Source organism: Talpa europaea (genome assembly GCF_964194135.1).
Source record: "Talpa europaea genome assembly, chromosome: 1".
NCBI lineage: Eukaryota > Metazoa > Chordata > Mammalia > Eulipotyphla > Talpidae > Talpa > Talpa europaea.
The window spans coordinates 37,203,453-37,225,198 of NC_140073.1; the positions used below are offsets into that span (position 1 = coordinate 37,203,453).

The 21,746-nt window shown below is 38.7% G+C and overlaps 1 protein-coding gene across 1 annotated transcript in view; it reads left to right on the forward strand.

The window, feature by feature from the left end:
* The window catches only part of SPON1 (spondin 1), a gene marked incomplete at both ends in the record, with an annotated part of 254,956 nt that overhangs the window by 70,873 nt on the left and 162,337 nt on the right, over window positions 1–21,746 (forward strand). Inside the window, one exon of the mRNA XM_084245295.1 lies at window positions 8,279–8,412. Coding sequence (XP_084101421.1) covers window positions 8,279–8,412 — 134 coding nt within the window. The remainder of the gene's footprint in view (window positions 1–8,278; window positions 8,413–21,746) is intronic.

A 21,746-nucleotide genomic window follows, 5' to 3' on the forward strand; every position in this document is an offset into this window, starting at 1 on the left:
TGCAAACCTGCTTGAAAGGCCAAAGGGAATAATTCAGTTGGTGCAAAACCTGAATTTGTGAGAGGGAAAGGGATAATTATTAGAGCCATGAAGGAGTGGGATCAAAGTAGAAATGAAAAATTAAGTCTCCTGTTATAACAGACATGAATGAAGACAGGGTGGATGCAAACAGGAAAAGGAGGGACTATAACTGATGACTTCAGTGTTTTTTGTAAAATAAGAGGCAAGGTGGTATAATGAGTGAAAAAAGAGGGATAAAGTTTGGAGGTTTGAGGAGACTGGAGAAGATTTGAAGTTATTATTGTTGAGAATGGGAAAGTAACTGGGTTTACCAGATAACCTACAGCAGTGAGCAGGGCAAACTTGAGAACAGGAATCAATTAATGTAGGATACAGTGGACTTTTTCACAGACTTTGTCCAGCAACACTGAGCTGCATGAATCTAAGCAGTTCATCTGGCAGTTATCACATCAGGAAGATAAAATGACCAAGATATTAGTAAGGTTTTAAAGTACATCTGTCATGCATGAAAAAATAAAAGTCCACGAAGAGATAAGACAATGATGATAAAGAAGAGCAATGAAGGAAGATTTGTCCTTCCATATATTAAAATATGTTACAATACTATGGAGGGGGGTAGAAAACCTAGTATATGAGAACCTGGTGTATGAGTAAGTTAAACATATACCTCATTTGCCTGGAAAAGTCTGAGTTTTGCTTATTGTCCCAGAGAAGTTTTTAATAACAGTCTTTTTCATCATTGTTCAGATAATGAATTACATGGTCATTTTATATATGGGAGAGATCACAAAACGCATGGAAGAGATGGATTAAGTGGTGTTAAAAGAAGCTCATAGTACGGACTTCCAGTTCCAGTTGCATATGTAAGGAACTTGGAACTCTCCACTCCCTCCTTACAACAAGTAAAATTTTGAGCAAACTGAAAAATCAACAACTTATCTTAGATCCATCAGAGATGTGAGGTCACAGGTCAAACTGCAGCCTGGAAAATTGGAGAGGCAGACAGGAGGATACAGAGAATATCAACTTATCAGAGAAGAAAACCCCAAATGGGAGGGTATGAAAGTGGGGTGGAGAAAAGGAACCATTTTTAAATATGCCAGATCATTCTGTTATTAAGAAGGCATATTCTCAGGAGAAACTATTTAGCCAGAGCCTAACCTGCTAGGGTTTTATCAGTGTCTGACCTATCTGGGGGAAGGAAAATGCCCAATTCTAAGACCCACTAGCCTTCTATGTAGGGAAAAGGAAATTACGTAACTCTAGCCTCCTCCAGTTGTTCAGACCCACCTAAGGCAATGGTGGAGGAGAGAAAATGAGAAGCCCATGACTTTACAGCTCAAGGGTACAAGTGGTCAAGAGACAACGACCCAGTTATAAGACTATGGAACATTTCCACTCCCTCACACCGTGCCACATTGGTAAATGCTTATTTACCTAACTTCCTTTACCCAGGTCATCATATCCACCTTTCAACAAAAAATTAATTAAAAGGCATCCTAAAAAAGAAATACACAATTTGAAGAGAGAAAGCATCAGACCCGGACATAGTTGTAGGGATATGCCAACTATCAGGCTGGGAATTTAAAGCAATGATTAATATGCTAAGGGCTCTAATGGATAAAATAGACAGCATGCAAGAACAGATGGACAGTGTAAGCAGAGAGCTGGAAATCCTAAGTGGGGTGGGGAGGAGGAATAAGAAATGTTAGTAATTTTCAAAAAAAAAAAACTTGTAAAAGAAATGAAGAATATCTTCAATGGCCTTATTGGCTACAGCTAAAGAATCTCTGCACTTGAGGATACCTCAACAGAAACCTGTAAGACTAAAAGGTTAGGATAACAAAGACTAAAAAAAAGAACAGATTATCCAAGGATGTGGGATAACTACACAAGGTGTAACATACATGAGAATACATGTATGAAGAAAGATAAAAGAAAAAGAAAAATATTTGAAACATGAATGGATAAGAATTTCCCCAAAATTAATATCAGAGACCAACTCACAGATCCAGGGAATTCAGAGAACCCCAACACAGACAAATGCCAAAATTCCATGTAAGAATGTAATTTAAAGCTACAGAAAATCAAGGATGTTGAAAAAAACAAACAAACCCTGAAAGAAGGCAAAGGGGAAAAACACCACACCTATAAAGGAGCAAAGATAAGAATTATATCCAACATCTCAGAAACCATGAAAGCAGGAAGAGAATGGAGTGAAATACTTAATGTTTTGAGAGGAAAAAAATAAAGATTAACTTAGAATTCAAAAAGGAATGAGAAATAAAGACTTTCTCAAACAAATAAAAAAGGAATTTGTTATCAGGAGACCTGTCTTACAAGAAATATGTAAGATATTCTTTAAAGAGAAGAAAAATAATATGGGTCAGAAATTCAGATGCTTATAAAGTAAAAACATCAAATAAGAAATAAAGTAAAATAAAAACTTACTTTTCCTAAAAAAAAAAACAAACTTACTTTTCTCATTCTTAGTTGTTCTAACAACAATTCAACAATTTTTGTCTTTATATATACATCTGTAGGTATGTATGCTTATGTATATGTAAAATGAATGATAGCTATAATGCAAGGCACAGTAGAAGGAATTATGGATATTTTGTTATCATAAGTTAATTACATTATGAATCACTATGGTGTTATTTAAAAGTGGACTTGCATTAGTTGTAAATGTATACCACAAACTCTAGAATGACCACTAAAAAAGAAAAAAATATATAATTAAAATGTTGAAAAAGGAAAAAAAAATCAGTCATACACAGTAGCCAGTTAATCTGTAAAAGTAAGACAAAGAATAAGAACAATAAATAGAAAATAGCAATGAATATGGTAAATATTAATCTAACTACATCAATAATCACCTTAACCATCAATAGTCTAAATATCCCAGGTAAAGAATATATTCAGAGTGAATCAAAAACAAGACCCTTATATGTTGTCTACAATAAAACCACTTTAAACATAAAGATACATATATATTAAAATCTGAATAATGGAGAAAGATATATAATCCTAACACTAATCAAAAGAAAACAGGAATAGTTATATGAATTTCAGACAGCAGACTTCAGAGAAAGGAAATTAACAGGAATAAAGAGGGGTATAACATAATGATAAAGAAGACATACAAAATTTAGTATTAAAATGTAAACAACAGAGCACCAAAATATGCCAGTTGAAAATAGAGAACTCTAGGGCCTCCCCGGTGGCGCAGCGGTTGAGCGCTGGGTTGCGAAGCTGCCCGCAGCCTCTGCAGCGCCAGTTCGATCCCCAGCTGCTCCCCGGCCACCAGAGGAGGGTCCCACATGGCGCGCAGACCTCTCCTGCCGCCCGCTGCTCCCCTCAGCAGTGTACTTCGGTCCTTCTGCCTGCTCTGCTCCCCGCTCTGGCTCTGGTGAATTCTCTCACCCTCGCGCGCTTCTGACTGTACCCAGTGCTTGTATAAATAAATAAATAAATAAATAAATAAATCTTTAAAAAAAAAAAGAAAAAGAAAATAGAGAACTCTAACGAGGAAATAGATGAATCCACTATCATAGTTGGAGACCTCAATACCACTCTATCAGATATCGATAGTGCCAGCAGACAGAAAATCAGTATGGACATAGTTGAATTCCATTGCAACATCAATCAACTAGATATAATTGACATCTATAGACTGCTTCATCCAACAAAAGTAGATTACACAGTCTTCACCAAGAGAGCCCATTCTAGGCTATAAGACACACTGTAAAAACTTTAAAAGAGTAGAAATCATACAATGTCTGCTCTCAGACCACAATGGAATTAAGCTAGAAATCATTAGCAAAGATATAGCTGTAAATTTCCAAATACTTGGAGTTAAGCCATATATTTCTACCTAACAAAGGAGTCAAAGAAGAAATTTTTAAAGAAATTTAAAATATTTTAAACTAAAATGGAAATGAAAACATAATTTACCAAAGTTTGTGTGGTGAAGCAAAAGTAATGCTTAAAGAAAATACAGCATTGACTATATACTTACCAAAGAAGAAAGATCTAAAATTAAAACCTAAGGTTCCATCTTGGGAAACTCATAAATGCAAAGCAAATTGCATTCAAACTAAGCATGAAAAAAAATAGTAAAAACTAGAGCAGACATCAAATTGAAAACAAGAAGTCAGTACAGAAAATCAACAAAATCAAAAGCGAACTCTTTGAAAAAAATCAATAAAATCGATAAGCCCCAAGCTAACTAAGATAAAAGAGAAAGCACACAGATTACTAATATCATAAATGAAAGAAGGGACATCACCACAGCTCCCATGGACACTAAAGGAATAATAAGAAATATTATGAAAAACTTTATGTCTATAAATTTGATAACCTTGATGAAATGAGTCAATTCCTTGAAAGACACAATTTGCCAAAACTCACACTAGAAATACACATTCTGAATAGTATATATCTATTAAAGAAAATGAGTCAATAATTAATCATTAATAGCCTTCCAAAATATAAAGCACCATGCCTAGTTGGATTCACTGGTGAATTCTACCAAACCTTTAAGGAAAGGATTATACCAGTTCTCTACTTATTCTATGAGGCCAGCATCACTTTAATGCTAAAACCAAACAAAATATGAAAACTGCAGGCCAAGATCTCTCATGAACACAGATAAAATTCCTCAGTGAACATTAGCAATTCAATTCTAACAATATATGCATGTAGGTAACCCATAACCAAGTGAAATTTATCCCAGGTATGTAAGTTGGCTCAACATTTGAAAATCAATTAATGTAATCCCTTATCTCAATAGGCTAAAGATAGAAAATCACATGATCATATCAGTAGATGCAGAAAAAGCATTTGACAAAAGTCAACAGCCATTCATGATAAAAAGTCTCAGCAAACTAAGAATAGAAAGAAATGTCCTCAACTTGTAAAGACTATTTATAAAACTCCTATAGCTAACTTCATACTTATCAGTAAAAAAAAAAAAAACTTGAAGATTTCTGTAATGATCAAGAACAAGACAAGGATGCCCCCTCTCACTACTACTTTTCAACATCATATGAGAAGCTGTAACTAAAAAAATATGACAAGAAAAGGAAATAAAAATGTACAGGTTGGGAAAGAAGAAATAGAACTGCTTTTGTTCACATACGAAAATACTAATACCAAAAAATGTATGCACATCTTGCAACATTATTCACAATAACCAAGTCATGGAACCAACTTAAATGCCCACTGACAGATAAAGAAATTGTAGAACATATAACCAATGGAATACTACTCAGCTATTAAGAATGATGAAATAGAACCTTTGGGGACAAAATGAAGTGTTCTTGAAGTGATTAAACTAAGTGAGGTAAGTCAGAAAGTAAAAAAAAGTTACTGGATGGTTTCACTCATTTGTGGAATTTAAATAGCCAAAGAAAAACTGACAAAGCACAAAGCAAGAATAATTTTAAGACTCCTTGAAAAATGTACTGGTTATCTAAGGAATGGGGGAGAAAGAGGGTTTACTAGAGGAAGCAGCTAGGATAACAAGACTGGAGTTTTGATGGAAGGGAAGTAAACATGTGCACATATGAAGGTGTGAAGTTGTATTCCCAAAGTTATAAAATTATGTAAAAGGACTAACAAAAAATTTTAAAAAGAAAGAAATAGACCATTGCATGAAGAATGAAAAAGAAAAACTGTCTTTGTTCACAGATAACCTGATTGTCTACAAAGGAAAATCTGAAAGAACAACAATCCTCTTGCTACTAATAAATGTTGATAAGAAAATATTGTTGCCAGTATTGGTGAATACATGTCTTTTATACCATTGTCAAAACCCATAGAATATATAATACCAAGAATGAATGCTGACATAAATTATGGACTTAGGGTACTAATTATGTGCCAGTGTAGGTTTATGGATTGTAACAAATATACCACTCTGGATTCAGGTGTTGACAATGGGGAAGGTTGAGCATGGATGAGGACAAAGAAATATATATGGCAACTCCTGTTCTTTCTGCTCAATTTTACTGTGAATCTAAAACTGCCTTTAAAAATAAGTTTATTAATTTATTTTTTAAGTAACTCACAGAAGAGAGAAAATGAAGTTGGATCTGTACTGTGTCATATTAAAAATATAAACTCTAAATCTAAACTCAAAGTACAGTCCTACATGTATCTTTATGATCTCAATTTTTAAGGCAAGATGACAAAAGTGCAAATGTTAGGAGAGCAATTGATGACTTTAATAAGATTAAAGTTATTTCTATTAAATGGGGAATTCAAATGGTAAGATAAATCTCTGGGTGACAGAACAATATTTGTATATAATGAGGGATTCATATCTAGAAAGCCCTACAAATCAATGAGCAAAGATAGAAAAATCTACTGAAAATTCACAGAAGGAAAAATGACACATTTATAAAGAGGGGCTCAAATTTTCTAGTATTAAATTAAAACATGATATCACTTTACATTCATCAGAGCAGAAGCAATTAGAAAGTCCAGTAATCACAAGTACTGATGAGGATATGGGGAAATAGGAGGACTTATGCATAGTTAATAGAGTAAAAGTAGATACATCCCCTCTACAGAACAATCTAGCAATCCCATTGCACGGTTTCCATGGCTGAAAAACTCTCATGAAGCTTCATAAGTAAGGCAGCATGAGGATCTTTATTGCAGCAATATTTATGGAGGCAAAGAGCTGTGAGTCAGCAAAGTGTGCCTCCCTGGAGAATGCAGAAGTGTAATGGGGTCTATGCATGCAGTGGAATATTAGGCAGCAGTCATGATCAGTGAGTTACATATGGTCAGACCTTTTCTAATTTAGCATGGGTTCAGTCCTGATAAACTCACCATAAATTGAAAGTATCAAGAGACAGTACATTGTAGAGTGTATGTTGTTTACCTTCATGATAAAAGGCAGCACCCAGCAGGCTGCCACCACCCACATCACAAGAGAGAGAGCATCATACCATATATTACTAGCCCAGGAAAAGATCAAAATTCAAAGTACAGTTTCTACTGAATATGTATCACTTTTGTACCATCTTAAAGTAGGAAAATATGGTATAAGTCAAACCATCATAAGTCAGGACCATCTGTAATAACATTGACTTCTCTCAAAAGCATAAGGTTAAGTGTAAAAATATATTTAAATATAAAGAAATTCTACATCACTTCATATATATACAGTGTCAGCTATATATACATATATATGTTCTGAGAAGGACATAAATACTTAGGAGTGGGTGCTAAAGAAAGGATGAAAATGGAAGTAGGAAAAAGAATACAGACATAAAATGTAATAGAAATTTGCCTTTGCTTTGTTCAGTAATAAAAATATATGATTAACTAAAGAGTTTAGTGCCAATTATTTTTAAGTGCTGTCCTAAAAAAAGGAATTTTTAAAAAGTAAAATGATAACAGTATGGATATAATGATCTCAGTAAATTGTATGTGAAGATTAAATAAGTCATTCAGATAAAGCATTGAACTTGGTGCCTAGCAAGTACTGAACACTCAATCAATGTTAATTATTAATGTTATTAACACTGCTCATCCACAGCTACCATCAATCAATTGGAGTTGGCACTGGTGGCCCATTGGATTTAGATGATTTCCCACAAAATGTCTTTCTAGATCTAAGAGTCTATGGTTCTAATAAAGGGATAAGCCAGCACTGATCCCAGACCTTGAAGTAAACAGGAAAAATGCTGATACTGGCTTGGGGAATGGGAATGGGGTCAGCATTTTTGCTGTGTCCTAGGAAACCTTGATGGTTAACTTGGAAGAACACCACAATGAAGAAAGTAGGGACTGCACAAGTAAAGAGAGCCATCAAACGGGAGACTTGGGTACTTTGGTTAAGTTAAAGTTATAATATTGTAACTGAACGACAAAATCTAACTATATCATGTTTACTTTGGATTACATCTCCCCCAACCCTCTCTTCCTTCCCTGAAGTGAGACATGGTTGTTCTTGTGAAATGAGCAAGATCATCACCTAGTGGCCTGTTCCTCCAAGTGCTGACATTACACTTTGGTCCCAGGGAACAGACATGTGCCAAATCCTTGCCCTCATGTTCATCCCACAGCCTTGCCTGGGACTCTGTGCCAGGCACTATTCTGGTGTCTGGGGATCTAGAGCTGCTACTGCAAAATGACAGTTTTAAAAATAAAATTAAGGAAGTGTCAACTTGGAAACTTAAAAGTCTTCCCAAAGTGCTATTGCATTTTAATGTGTCTATTTTCCCCTGGTTTTCCACAGATCATAGATGAAGAAGAAACACAGTTTATGAGCAACTGCCCGGTTGCAGTCACTGAAAGCACCCCCCGGAGGAGGACGAGGATCCAGGTGTTCTGGATAGCGCCACCAGCAGGAACGGGCTGTGTGATTCTGAAGTAAGTGCATGCAGACGCCTTTTAATGCTTAGCACCTCCCTTTTAATGCTTAGCACCCCTTCCCTTGCGGTTTAGCAAAGACTTTGTGGTGTGGCTGCTGAAAGAAAAGCGGCTTTGCTGGGACATCAGATGAGTTGCATCATCTCCGAACCCTCAGTTGTTTCGACTCTAAAACAGACTCTAACCATCATTGGTGAAGCATTAGAAAAAGAATCCTTGACTTGAATCTCTATTTCCACCTTTTACTGTGATTCTCCTGGCCATTCTCTGTTTTCCTGGAGATACTGATATTAGGACTGTTAAGGAAAATTTCAAACTGGATGAAAATAATCCTAACTTCCTCCATCTGGACTTTTATGTTTAGTCTCCTTAAACTGTACTAAGCTGACCTGAGACCCAGTTCAAACGTCCATTAGCCCTGAGCACTGGTTTGGGATCCTGTCCTCTTTCATCACAAACTGCTCTCTTGTGCCACTTCTTATCTGACCTCTTGATCCTCCCTATGGCGAGTTCCAGTAGGTAAAGAGGTGTTAACCAGCTAGCAGTTTTCCTCTGAAAGGTAGCATTATCTCAAACCTTTGTCTCCAAAATCATATGCACAGAATGATATTCATGGAGATGTAAATAGGTGGGCAGGAAACCAATTTCTATAGTTTAAAATGTTTGGAAAACGTTGCACACTATATCCTCCTTCTTGCAGACTCACAACACATATTAGCATATTGAAGATTGTACAAAGTCCTGCTAAAATGAAATTTGTTTAACTTGGTTTCACCCCGCACTTCCAAAATTTATTTGACTGCAACACTCCTTTTTTTGCTGAGACATCTATTCACATCCAACAGTTTGAAAAACACAGCCATATTCTATTTTAAATAGAATTAAAGATTGGATAGAGTAATGCTAGGAATTTTAGGATCTCAGACAAGCAAACAGCCGTGGGTAGATGAGCAGGCTCCAATCCCAGCATCCAAGAAGCCATTTTTCTGTGTAGGTGGGAGCTGGGACATTCCCAACCGTCCTCCTCTTTTTTAAACACTCTAACATCTTATGTATATTTGGTTTATTTATCTGCACCTCTGGCAGGCGGACATTTCAACAATCTTACGTTTGAGATTCACTCCAGCCCACCCCTGAGAAGAGACTGATAAGGAGCATTCCACCTAGAAATTCCAGTTCCTGCAGTTTCTGAACTCAGCTGTATCTGGTTTATGGAAAAAAGCCCACAGAGATGTCTGGAAGCCTCTGACCATTGTCCAGACTCAGCCCTGTCTTTATCTGGCCTTCTTTTGCTGCCATCTGTCTGCATATCATTTGTTTCTTTCTTGGTTTAACGCAAGTTGAGCATCCTTTGATTCCTTCAGAAGTTTAGCTCTTTGCATTAATCTACACTGGTGAGTTAGAAAAATTTAGCGGTGGAATTTAAAAAATGAAAACTTATATACAAACCCCAATCTATGGCATGTACAATATCTAGTTTAAATGTGGGAGAAGGCTTTGTGAAAATTAAGAAAGACCACTGAGATGAGAACAAATAGAGGCTATTTATTTAGAGCATGCTGTATAGCAAGGGAGTGAGTTGGCATCACTAGTATTTGGCAGAGACTGAGAGACAGGAAGAGGAGTGGAAAAAAGGGAAAACTACAGGTACTTTAATTAGTTTGTTGACATAAGAAGCTGGGAATCAGCTAACTAGAAGTGGGGCATCTTATGTGATTGGTTTGGAGAGTATTTTTGGCTCTCTCTGATTGGTCCTGAGTTGAAAGTAGAGAAGGCAGTGGGTGGGATCAAAAATCAGACAAGTTGGTAATCAGAATCCTAATCATCTGGGCTGATGGCTACAGAGGTTGTAGTTTTACTTTCCAGTGGTTGCTGCAGAGACTGGGAGTCAGAGTTCTACTGTCATTGTCACATCTGTCTTTTAGTATAGTCAGTCTCAGTCTGGAGACTGGGTTCTTGGTTTGACTTTCCAAAACCCTCCCATACCCATGCAGCCTAACCACTCTGTACAGCTGGAGGTTCTAAAGAAGATAGTTGGGAAATCTCAGATCTATGTGATAAGTCTTCCTGCTCAAAAATTCTTATCCTTCTGGCACAAATTTCTGGTTGTCTTTGATTTATTGTTCTCATAAAGCATTTGATTTCCTGATGGAAGCCAGGAGGTTCCTCTTATTTACCCATTACCAATCCACATATGTGAACATATGTTTATCCATTAAATTTGAGCAAACGTGGTTTGTTCATTCACTCATTCTTTCAACAAATGGAACTGAACTTCTATTTACACAGGAATCCAGGACAGATGGGCAGCTGAGGTACGGTTTTGGCCCACAAGGTTCTCACGGTCAAAAGGAAGGGAGAGAAAAGGTCAACCAGTACTAGTTCATGGACAAGGAAGTCAGCTACCCATCTAGCAGGTTTATCAAATGTAGTCTTCACAATGAACTACCCTCATTTTACAGAGGAAGGGACAAGCTCCAGGGGAATTAAGCAAGACTCTTCAAGTCACACTTAGGTTTAATTCTGAAGCTCATTTCTTTCTTTCTTTTATGTGTTTTTTCCAAAGGAATTAAATATAAGCTCTAAGTATTCATTAAAGAAGTAACAATTTTGTAGGTAAGACATATATACATTCATATTGTAAAATTTCAAACAGTACAGAAAATAATGAAATACAGAAAAATACAGAATGCAAAAAAAGTGAAACATCCCTGACATCATCCCCCCAATAAATCCAGAGTTTCCTACCCAAAGGTAACATTAAATATAATTTGATGTGTATCCTTTAGATTTGCACCTATGCATTTATGTGCATAAAATTTAGCACAAAATAATATATTTTCATCTTCATAGGAATTTAAATTTATATAAATGATATCATGGCCTACCTAATGACCCAAATTGGGATAGATTTTTACATTTTACAAAATGTACCAGAGGTATTTCCAGGTCAGTATGTAGAGATATACCTCTTTTTAAAAACTGTTGCATATTCTCTGTAGTATGAATGTGTTAATTATTCCACAGTTGATGGACATTTATATTGTTTTGAAATTTTTATTATTATAAATAATGCTATGATTAACATCCTTGTAGAGACATCTTTGAGAAAATTTGCAACTTTTCATCCTTGGTAGTTGCCAAGGAATGGAATCTTAAGGGATGCACATTTATAATTTTAATAGTCACTGCCAGATTTTTCCTCCAAAAATCTTGCCAATTTAAACACTCTCCCTGACTGTGAGCAAGAGTCTATTTCCTTACTTGCTTAACAGCTCTTGATGTTATCAATCTTTATAACTGTCAGTCTGATAGTTAAAAGTGGTATCTTATGTTAATTTACATTTTCCCGATTACTGCAAACATTAAGAATCTTATAATGTGTCTTTTAAAAAATGATTCTAAAATATTTAATATATAATTATATAAATAAAAATGCTTAGTACAAATTATTTTACATATATGACTATATAAAGTATATAATTTTATTTGTCTAAAACATATTTTTATTTAAAATTGATCTTTATATAGTCCAGATAATGATACTTGGTTTTGAATTTCAGATGCTTCTCTCTACCCTTCTTTTAATTTTACTTGTGACTGCTTGATCATCAAGAAATTTTTGCTTTAAACAAATATATTCAACCTTCCATTTATGAATTTTCTTTTTGTGTCTTGTTTAACAATAATCTCTGGGCCTCCCTGGTGGCCTAGGGGTTAAGTACCAGAACTACGACCACTATGGCCTGAATTTGGTCTCCCACCAGGGAGCTAACACATATGGTGCAAAATGTCTCTCCTGTCTTCCCTGCTGTTCCCCTCAGCCATGTCTTTCAGTAAATCTACCTGTTCTGCTTCCCACTCTGTCTCTGGTGAATTCTCTCAACTCTTGCACCTCTGGCCTACACCCAGTTCTTCTACACAAAAATAAATAAAATTTTTTAAAAATTAAAAAATATATAAAAATAATCTCTGACACCTTAAGTTATAAGTGTGTTCCCATACTTCTAATATTTTTATAAATTTTAAAATAGATTTATGTCTTTAAATTTACTGGAATTTAATTTTATGAATGATATGATGTCAACAAATTTTAAGAGAAAATTGATGGTATGCTCAAAATGAGGTGCCAAAAGTTCAGTAATGACAGGTCTACTTACAGTGACGTGGCCAAAATGGCACTGGCTTGAGGTGACCCTGCAGGTACCCCGTCTCCACTCTCCTCTTCTGATTTTCTGCCTGTTTTTCACTTTGGCCTGGCTCCAAGTAAGAGACCCGAGGAGCTCTGTGATAGAGTCCATGTAGATTCTCCTCTCAGGCAATGATCAGGGCACAAAAGAATGAAGATAGTGTCTGGAGAAGCAAACCAAAGATACCCAGCACAGATGGGAAATCACATTACCTAGTTTTCCTCAGTGGCTGGTTTGTTGACCCACATCCATTCATTGAATAGTTTGCCCTTCCCCCAAAGCTTGGAAATGTTACTTTATCAAATATAAAATTTTTGTCCATCTCTGTTCTGTTCAGTTGATCTTTTTTTCTCTTTTTGCCCAAAACCCATACCATGTTATGGTATTTTATGTTTCGATAGCAAGTCATCACTCATTAATCTTCTGGTTCAATTTTTTTCTCAGCTATTCAAGCAGATTCATAATCCCCAAAAAATCTTAGAATAAGTTTATTGTGTTCAATAAAAACTTATACTGGGATTTTGAATGATGTTGAGCTGAAATAATACTTTAATGTTGTCAGCATCCCTGCAAAGTTTCCCCAATCAAAGACCTGGAATAACCTCATTTTCTTCAGATTTTTTTTATGTTCTTTAGTAAAGTAATATAATTTTTCTTCATTTAAATTTCATGTTCCTCTGAGGCTTTTTCCTCATAGGTATTTTATAGTGTTATTGCTCTTCTGAATGGGCTCTTTTTCCTTATTACATTGTGTAATCAGTGATTGCTTGGGCTTAGGAAACCTTTAGACTCTTGTACTTTGAGTTTGCATCTGAGCATTGTTGAACTCTCTCAATAGTTCTAATGGCTTGTGCTTTTATTCTCTTGGGAAATGTTAAGTACAGTTTCTGTTTCTTTTCCATGTTTTAGTTCTTAATCTATCACCTCTAGAATATTAAATTACATTGATAGTGGTATTCATGCGTATTCCTCATGTTAATGTGAATACTACTTTATTTCGCTTTTAAGTATAACATAAAAATATGTATTACAAAATGATGCCTCTAATAAAGTTGAGGAAGATCCTTTAGCTGGGAAAGTTTTCTTCTTTTTCATGTGGAAGGTGGTATTTGGGAAACTAGCCAAGCAGGATTCCATGTGCCTGGAGTTTACAGGCACTGAGAGAGATTTAGAGGCTAAACCATGATTCTGACTTTCAAAATAGTTGTGATGTAAATAAAAATATGTATGAAAAAGTTAGCAAACCCGAGATAGCCAGGAACTGAGAACAAAATTAAAGAGGGTTAAAATCAGGAAGGAGATGTATGAGGAGTGAAACAATGAGAACATCAGAGCTTCTTAGAAAGGTTAGTGTCTATCTCAAAAGCAGTAGCAGGACAGAGCTAAATGGACAGGGAGAAAGAGATTATTTCAGATGAAGAGAGTTGACAGAGTAAAAACTGAAGTGAGAACTTGGAAGTGAGAGTAAATTGGGTACCCCAGGAAGACAGTAAGCAGAGAGATTTGGTGAAATTAGAAGGCCTTTGGGGGCCAAAATCTACTGCAAAATCATGGAGGGCCTCCAGTGTCAAGATGAAGAGATTGAACTTGATTTAAGAGGGACAAGGGAGTCGTTAGTGGTTTTAAACAGTGGACTGACAGGATAGGAAGAACATTCGTTAAAAAGTTATCATGGGCAATTCAATCTGGCCACAAAGTTCAGGACAAATGAAAGGAGAGAAGCCAAATTACAGAGCCCCCACTTACAAAAAGGAGCATTTGTGGTGCAGTGTCTGGGTATTATTCCTGGGAGAAGGCAACCTGGTGAAACAAGCTGCAGAGTTTGCTAAATGTCTGTAGATGACAGCTCTGCGCCTGCTTGGCTGCTTGTGTCCCTCTGCCCAGGTGTGCTGAGGAAGGAAGCACATAGCAACTACCTCTTTCCTTTTGGCACACACCTGACACCATTTCCATTTTCCATTTGGATGCAAGGATTTGAACATTTTTAAATTATAGACTTTTCCAGCAGCCCTCTTATAGCTTTCTCCCTATAAGTGAATGACTTAGCACTTCAAATTTCCCTAACACGCTGCAATGCTCTAAGAATAGCAAGTAGCAAGTGATAGAAAGATGCTCATGAGTAGAATTGATGCTTACAGACCCCAACAGAGGTGAGTTCTTTGCCCTGAAGTCTCACAAAAGTTTTGTCCCTTGAAATAATTCTTTTTTTTTAATTGCATTTATTGTACACTTTTATTACTAGATTTTTGAGATCCATTTATCACTTCCTGGGAGGGTCTGAAATGCAGATCATCCTACTTTTAAGGAAATAATCACTTGGTCATCATTTTGGGAATTCAACCTTATGAAGCAACCTTATGATTGATCACAGACAGTAATACAGCCAAGAGCAGAGTCCTGTTTAATCAATAGGTGCATTATAGACCCTGATTTTATCCTCACAGCAACCTTATGAAGAAAATACTAAGGAGGAAACTGAGGCACAGAGAGGTTAAGTAACCTGCCCAAAGCCACAGGAGAAGTAACAGGGGTGGAATTTAAAGAGAAGCATCTGGGCTCTGGAGTCTACCTTCTTGGACAGGTGCTCCTGGATCAGCTTCTACTCCAACTCAGGAGTTGCCAGATCTGTCTTTTCCATCAGTTGTTGATATCCACAGCCTTATTCACAGATGCTTCTTGCTTGTCCTCTGACTGGTAGAAGACTGCTGTCCTCCCAACCAGCTGATTCACAGCTTACTTTACAAAACTGAGCAGGGCTTCCCATCACCTTCAAGATAAAGTTAGAATCCTGACCAGAGCATAAAAATCTCCCCATGTCCTTTACCAGGGTCCCTGACTAGCCTCTTCTCCCACTGAATCTCTCCACAAATCCTGTTCTTCAGCCATTCCTGTCTCTTCATTCTCTTGGTAACATTCACGAAGTGCGTCCTGGGTGCAGGCAGAGAGGACTCAGAGACCACCTGCCAGCAGGTCACAGCCTGCGGGGAGGCAGTAGGGATGCAACATAGACAAAGTAAATCAGGTAAATTGCAGGTCTTCACCTGCAATTCTGAAAACTAAAAAGCTCTGAAATACAAAAGATTTTTCTGAACTCATTTAGGGTCCAAACCTGCTCTGAACAGACTTGAAATTAATTAGTATCTTTTAATGTAAATATTAATGTATTTGATGCTGCCGCAGACCTTGATGGCATCATGACAAACATGGAATTTGCACTGTATTATCTTTCTGAAATCCAAAATGTTTCGAATTTGGAAGTACACCTGGCCTCAAGGGTGTCAGAGAAGGGAGCTTTGCCTCGCTGGCGCAACCCTGGGTGGGGAGTTTAGTGGTAGAAGTTCATGTAGGGCGCTGCAGGAATGCAGAGTGGGCGGCCCTCTGGCAGGACTGGGTTTCACAAAAATGTTAAAAAGAATTCACCCATGAAATAACTGATTCCCAGCTGCAGCCATCAAAGGATCTGAGAACTTATTCAATGTCCCTCATCATCAAAGAATAAAGTCCAAATTCCTTAGCGTGGTGTCCACGGCCCTCATGACTCGTTCCAGCCACCTTTACTGTCTCACTTCTAGGTGTCCCTCCTCCACACATGAGGCTGGGAGCTTCACGAGGAAGGGATCCATTTGACTCCTCTTTTTGGCCTTAATGCAAACTACAGCCTATAGGCCATATCTTATTGACTGCCTATTTTTGTAAATAAAGTTTTGCTGGAACACAGTAAAGTTCATTCATCCACGTATTGTTTAGGGACACTTTCATGCTACAAAAGCAGAATCCAGAAGGTGCAACAGATGGCCTGCAAAGCCTGAAATATTTCTTCTGTGGCGCTTTGTAGAAAAATTGTACTGACCCAGCTCTAATGCAAACCTCACTGTGAGGAACCCAGTAGCTGCTGATTCCTGGCCCAAGTGAGATAAGGACTTGTGTGCAGATAGTTTATTTGGGAAGTGATCCTAGGGAGCAGGATTGGAGAGGGGGAGGAGGGTAGGTAGGGAAGTAAAGTGTAATTGACGTACTGCAGGAAACTGGCACTTGATCCCACTGGGAACCTCCTAAGTAGCCTCATGGCACGTGATTCAGAACAGTGTGCCCTGTGCCCAGGGGTGAAGGGGGAAGCCATTCAATACCCATGGGTTTCCATCCTTCATTGGCCAAAGGTGTTCCCACAGCTTTAACCCCCTGTTCTTCTGTGTTCACACATGTGAGTCTTCATCAGATTCAGAACATGTACTGTGGCATCGAGAAGTGCCAAGTCAGGAACAAGAGTGCCATGCAGATGAGTGTGCCTTATGCAATGATAGTGGGGCCGAGCTGGTCCCTACAGCAGTGGCAGGAGTCAGAGCAGAGAAGAGAGGGGGTGAGAGGTATATTGAGGTGTTCAGTGCATCAATTACTGTGAATAATAATTTAAGTAGACGCAGCTTCCCTATATTGTGAAGCTCTATGCTAGGTGCCTGAAAGCCCTACGGGGTCTTCACTATTTTGTTACCATTTTGTTGATGAGAAAAACTGAGGCTTAGAGTTTCTATTCAGTTTCTAAGTCATGCAATGACGGAGCTGGAATTGAAACCCCCTTTTACCTGACTCCAAAGCTCTTGTTAACTAATCACCACTAAGCTGTATTGAAATACCATACCCAGGCTTCCCACAGCCCCCCCTCCCCTGTCTTTCAGTGAGGACTGTGAGGGGCACAGCCACTCCTCTGACCCAAAGGGTAGCAGACTGCCTGCAGGGAGATGTTGTTCTCCAAGTGAGGAAACTAAATATTATTTAGAAAATAAATCCAGGGGACCTGGCAAGAGAAAGACTTGTTAGTGGGAAGAGAGGATGAGTATTAAGGAGGAATTAGCTAGAACTTATAATATTTTGTAACTTCATAGAGCTCACCAACTCTTTTTATCTTGGGAAGAAATAACGTAGAAAACCCACATAAGATGACTCTGTGTGTGATTTAGGAGAAATGGGCAAAGTTCAGAGAATCTGATGTGGCTGGGGTGCAGCTTACCCCACAATTTTTCTGGCATTAGGTATTGGGAAAACCACAGACTCCTTCGTCATTAGTCTGGATAGCTTTCTCTTGAGGCCGGCTAGGACCTCAGCAATGTGTACCAGGGGAGGAAGCAAGGAGTCCACTGTAAAGGGGGTGGAAATCCTGAACCAGTAGGGGTGACTGGTTCATGGGAGGGCACTTAGAAAAACTGAGGCATGACTAACAGGGCAGCATGTGCCTGACCCAGGGAGACTCAGATACCCTAAGGTCTCCCATTCAGCATGTGGGATCCAGATGCCAGGGATCCTGGGAGGCCAGCAGTGGCACAGTTTCAGGGGAGCAATCCAATGGCAGGAGAGTTTCATTCAGAATCTGAAGGCCCAGGTGCAGGTTCTAGCTCCCAGAGGAGAAAACTGGCAAGAATTAGGGAGGAAATGCAGGCACAGAGGGGCAGGCCCCAGACACAGCTGAAGCTCAGGAGGAACACAGAAATCCTACTGTGAACTGTGCCAACATTGCAAGGGGCTGACTGCAATGGACACGCACCCCAGTGGTGCGCTGGGGCTCAAGGCCTTGGCTGCAAGACCACTGTCAGTCCTCTCCCACTGATGGAGCAGGAGTTGCCAATATTCACAATGTTCAGTCCTGTGGACATTTTTTAATTGAGATTAAATTCCCATAGTGTAATATTCACCATTTTGAGTCATCAATTCAGTAGCATTTAATAACTGACAATGTTACGCAACCACTACTATCTAGTTCCAAAATATTTCCATCGCTCCAAGTAAAACCCTTTGCCTATTAAGCAGTTTCTCCCCACAGCCCCATGGCAACCACCAATCTGCATTCTGTCTCCATGGATTTACCTAGTCTTGATATTTCATAGAAATGGAATCATTCAATAGGTGACCTTTTGCTTCCCGCTTTTTCCCCTAGTGTCATGTTTTTGAAGTTCAGCAACAGGGTAGCATGTATCATTACTTTATTCCTTATATATCTGAATAATATTCCATCACATGTATACACCATAGCTTGTTTGTCCCCGGGGACACTTTTGGACATGAATGGTCAAAGGATAAAAATAGAAACATTTGGCTAATGGTGAAAAAGTATCAGAGTGTGTCATACCTCCACTCGCCTTTTAACCTATACAGATTTTTAAATCAGGAGATACACACAATCCATGTGCTGTTCCACTTTGGGGCCTCACCCCACCTGGTGAAGAACCATGATGACTCTGGGACAAGGGTGGAAAAGAACAAAGGACAAAGAAATGGTTTCACATTTAGGCTTTCAGGATCATGAAAGTGAGTATCTCTGCAGGGTCCCATATGTTATCCCGTCACTGAAATGTCTTAGTTACATCTTTTACATTGAGTATGTCACCACAGTGTAACAGTGCCCTATATCTGGGTACTGTTAGAAGCCAGGGCGAAAGTACACTGAAGGTGCTGGAAAGACGAGCAGAGGATCCTCCATGCTTTAAGATATGGGACCCTGCAGAGATACTCACTGTCCCTGGCTGGCCACTACTAGTCAAAGAATTGTCCCTGAATTATTTGCATCTGTGCAAGCCTGCTTGTCCCAGAGAACACCAACCTTAAGATAATGAAGCAGTAAGACTGCATAAGAAGAAAGAACATCCCCTCCTCCTTACACAATTAATTCTTGTGAGCTGATTTCAGCTACAGTTTTCCTTGGGCATCTCCCTAACATTTCACATTCTCTGGAAGCTGGGAAAACAGAGGAGAAAAAGCTCCTTTATATCTTAGTTCTATGCTATTCATAAATGAAAATCATTGTTAATTTAGAGTTTGACAGCTGTGGTGCATTTGTAAGTCCAGGGCAGCTGTCATCAGCACTCCGGCTTATTTTTCAAACAGATGTTTAATTTGACTTTAGTGCTGTTGCCAATTTTTGAGGAGAAAGAAGGGGGAGGCAGAAACAGAAATAATCATTATATTCATCATTTGGTTTCCTTTCAAAACATAAATCGGCATGATTAACGATGACATCAGAATTGCTCTAATTGCAGTTTTGGGTGCAGGACTGGTTAGCTATCATCTCCTACGTGGTCCAATGTCCATTTTTTGCTTTCTTTTTAAAAGTCAGAGGCTGTTTTGTGATAATTACACCCAGACTCTGAACAACGGTCCCAGCTACCCCCTAAAGCTTTCCAGAGGGCAGAAAAAATCGGGGAGTAGTGAGTGATGGGTGACTGAGCCACCACCTTAGAAGAAAGCCACAGGACTGAGTCTTGTCTTGTAGCTGTGGAATCAGGAAACCAACAAGAGCAAACAGACAGAGGCTGTGGAATGGCAGCCAGGGTCTCCCACTCATTCTTACACAGATACCATGCTTATGTGGCTTAGGCAGCTGGCTTGGTGCATGCTCACAGTGTGCAAATCAGTCTCAGTGTATAAAATTAAACACATCTGTGGGTCCACGTAGAAATCTGATGAGTCAGAATGTATTTGAACAGGCCCCACTGTTCCAGGCCACGGTGCTTAGAGGAATCTGCCTTTACACCAGCTGTGTTGCTAGGTAAACCCACTTCCCGGATCTGATTTCTCTACCCTTGCTTTTTTGTGTTTGGCCTGTAGTGCTCTCATTTGGCTTTTACCATCTATCATGTGTCCAACCAGTGCCCCCTCCCCCACCCGTACCTCCTGGACAGTGTCTCTGTACTGGGATGCATATGCAGTAGCACCTTTTACTGCATTTCTTTGTACTTGTCTCCTTGTACATTGAGATTGAGACAGAAGACTCACCTTGCCTTCTGCCTCAGTCAACAGTGGTGATATGTAATGTGCTAAAGAAGAATCTGTCCCAAGAGAAAATTTGGCAGATGTCCTGGATGCCAGTGATCCACAGCCTTCTCCGACTAATGCTGGTAATAACAGGGCACTCCAGACAGAACTAAAGGTGTGGATGCTAAGGGACAAGTCTGATTCCTCAAAGGGTGTCCTTCCTGTCTTTTTAAATGAAAAGTTTTATTTGCAGATTGTTAATCAGGAAATAATTCTTCCTTAATTTCAGAAAGACCAGACTTCTGCCAGATTGACCACCCAAGAATCTGGGGGCAATTTTAGGGATGGTGCTTGGTTATTGCTTGCCACCCAGGTACCTCTAGATTATGTCTCTCTTCCTAGACAGCTGCTGCGCCATCTTTGTTCCAGGCTTGGTATCCCACTTCATAGCTAAGGCCGAATGACAATAGTTGGTAAGATGCTGTTGAAAGCTTGAGGCGCATCAGAGGGAATTATAACAAAGAGAACCCACCCACTGGCTTATAGGCTTGGCTGCTATTAGGACCCAGAAGCCCAAGCTCATCCTTGGGGATTCCCTACTCTCATACTTGGTGGACATCAGGCTCCCTGCCTGCCCCAGTGGCCAAAACAATGTGCTTGTGCACGTTAATAGTTAATAATTACAAAGATGGGGCTTCCCCTGGTGGCACAGGCAGTTGTACGCAGCGCTGTGAAGCTGTCCACAGCCTCTGAAGTGCGGGTTTGATCCTGGCCAGCTGGCGAGAATCCCACGTGGCAAGGCAGACCTCTCCTGTCTCTCCCGCTGCTCCCCTCAGCAGTGTATTTTGTCAGTCTGCCTGTTCTGTTCCCCGCTCTGTCTCTGGTGGATCCTCTCACCCTCCAGCGCATCTGGTCTGTACCCCGGTTCTTGTATAAATAAATAAATCTTTAAAAAAAAATAATAATTACAAAGATGAAAACCAGAGCTTTGGAGTGGAGAAGTCTGACAGACACTAGTAATGGCACCAATCTAAGTTTAAATGGCAGGATTCAATGGGAAGAGCTCAGCCTCACCTCCACAATATTCCTGATAAAGACATATGGGCTGAATTTAGTCCTCAAAAAACCATCAGACAAGTCCAAGAATTTTTCAAAATTATTGATATGTAATCATTCTAAAGAAAACTGTTCTAGATTAAAGAGACAGGAAATCTTAGTGCAATGCTATGATTCAAAACTAGATCTTTTGGCTTTGAAGGAGCAATTCTAGTCCAAATTTGAATATGGTTTGAGGATTAAATGTACTGATGTTAATTTTCTACATCTGAAAACTATATGTTTTCATATCTCCTACATGATTATCTAGGAGAACTTTCTTGTTCATGGGACACTCACAGTAAGATG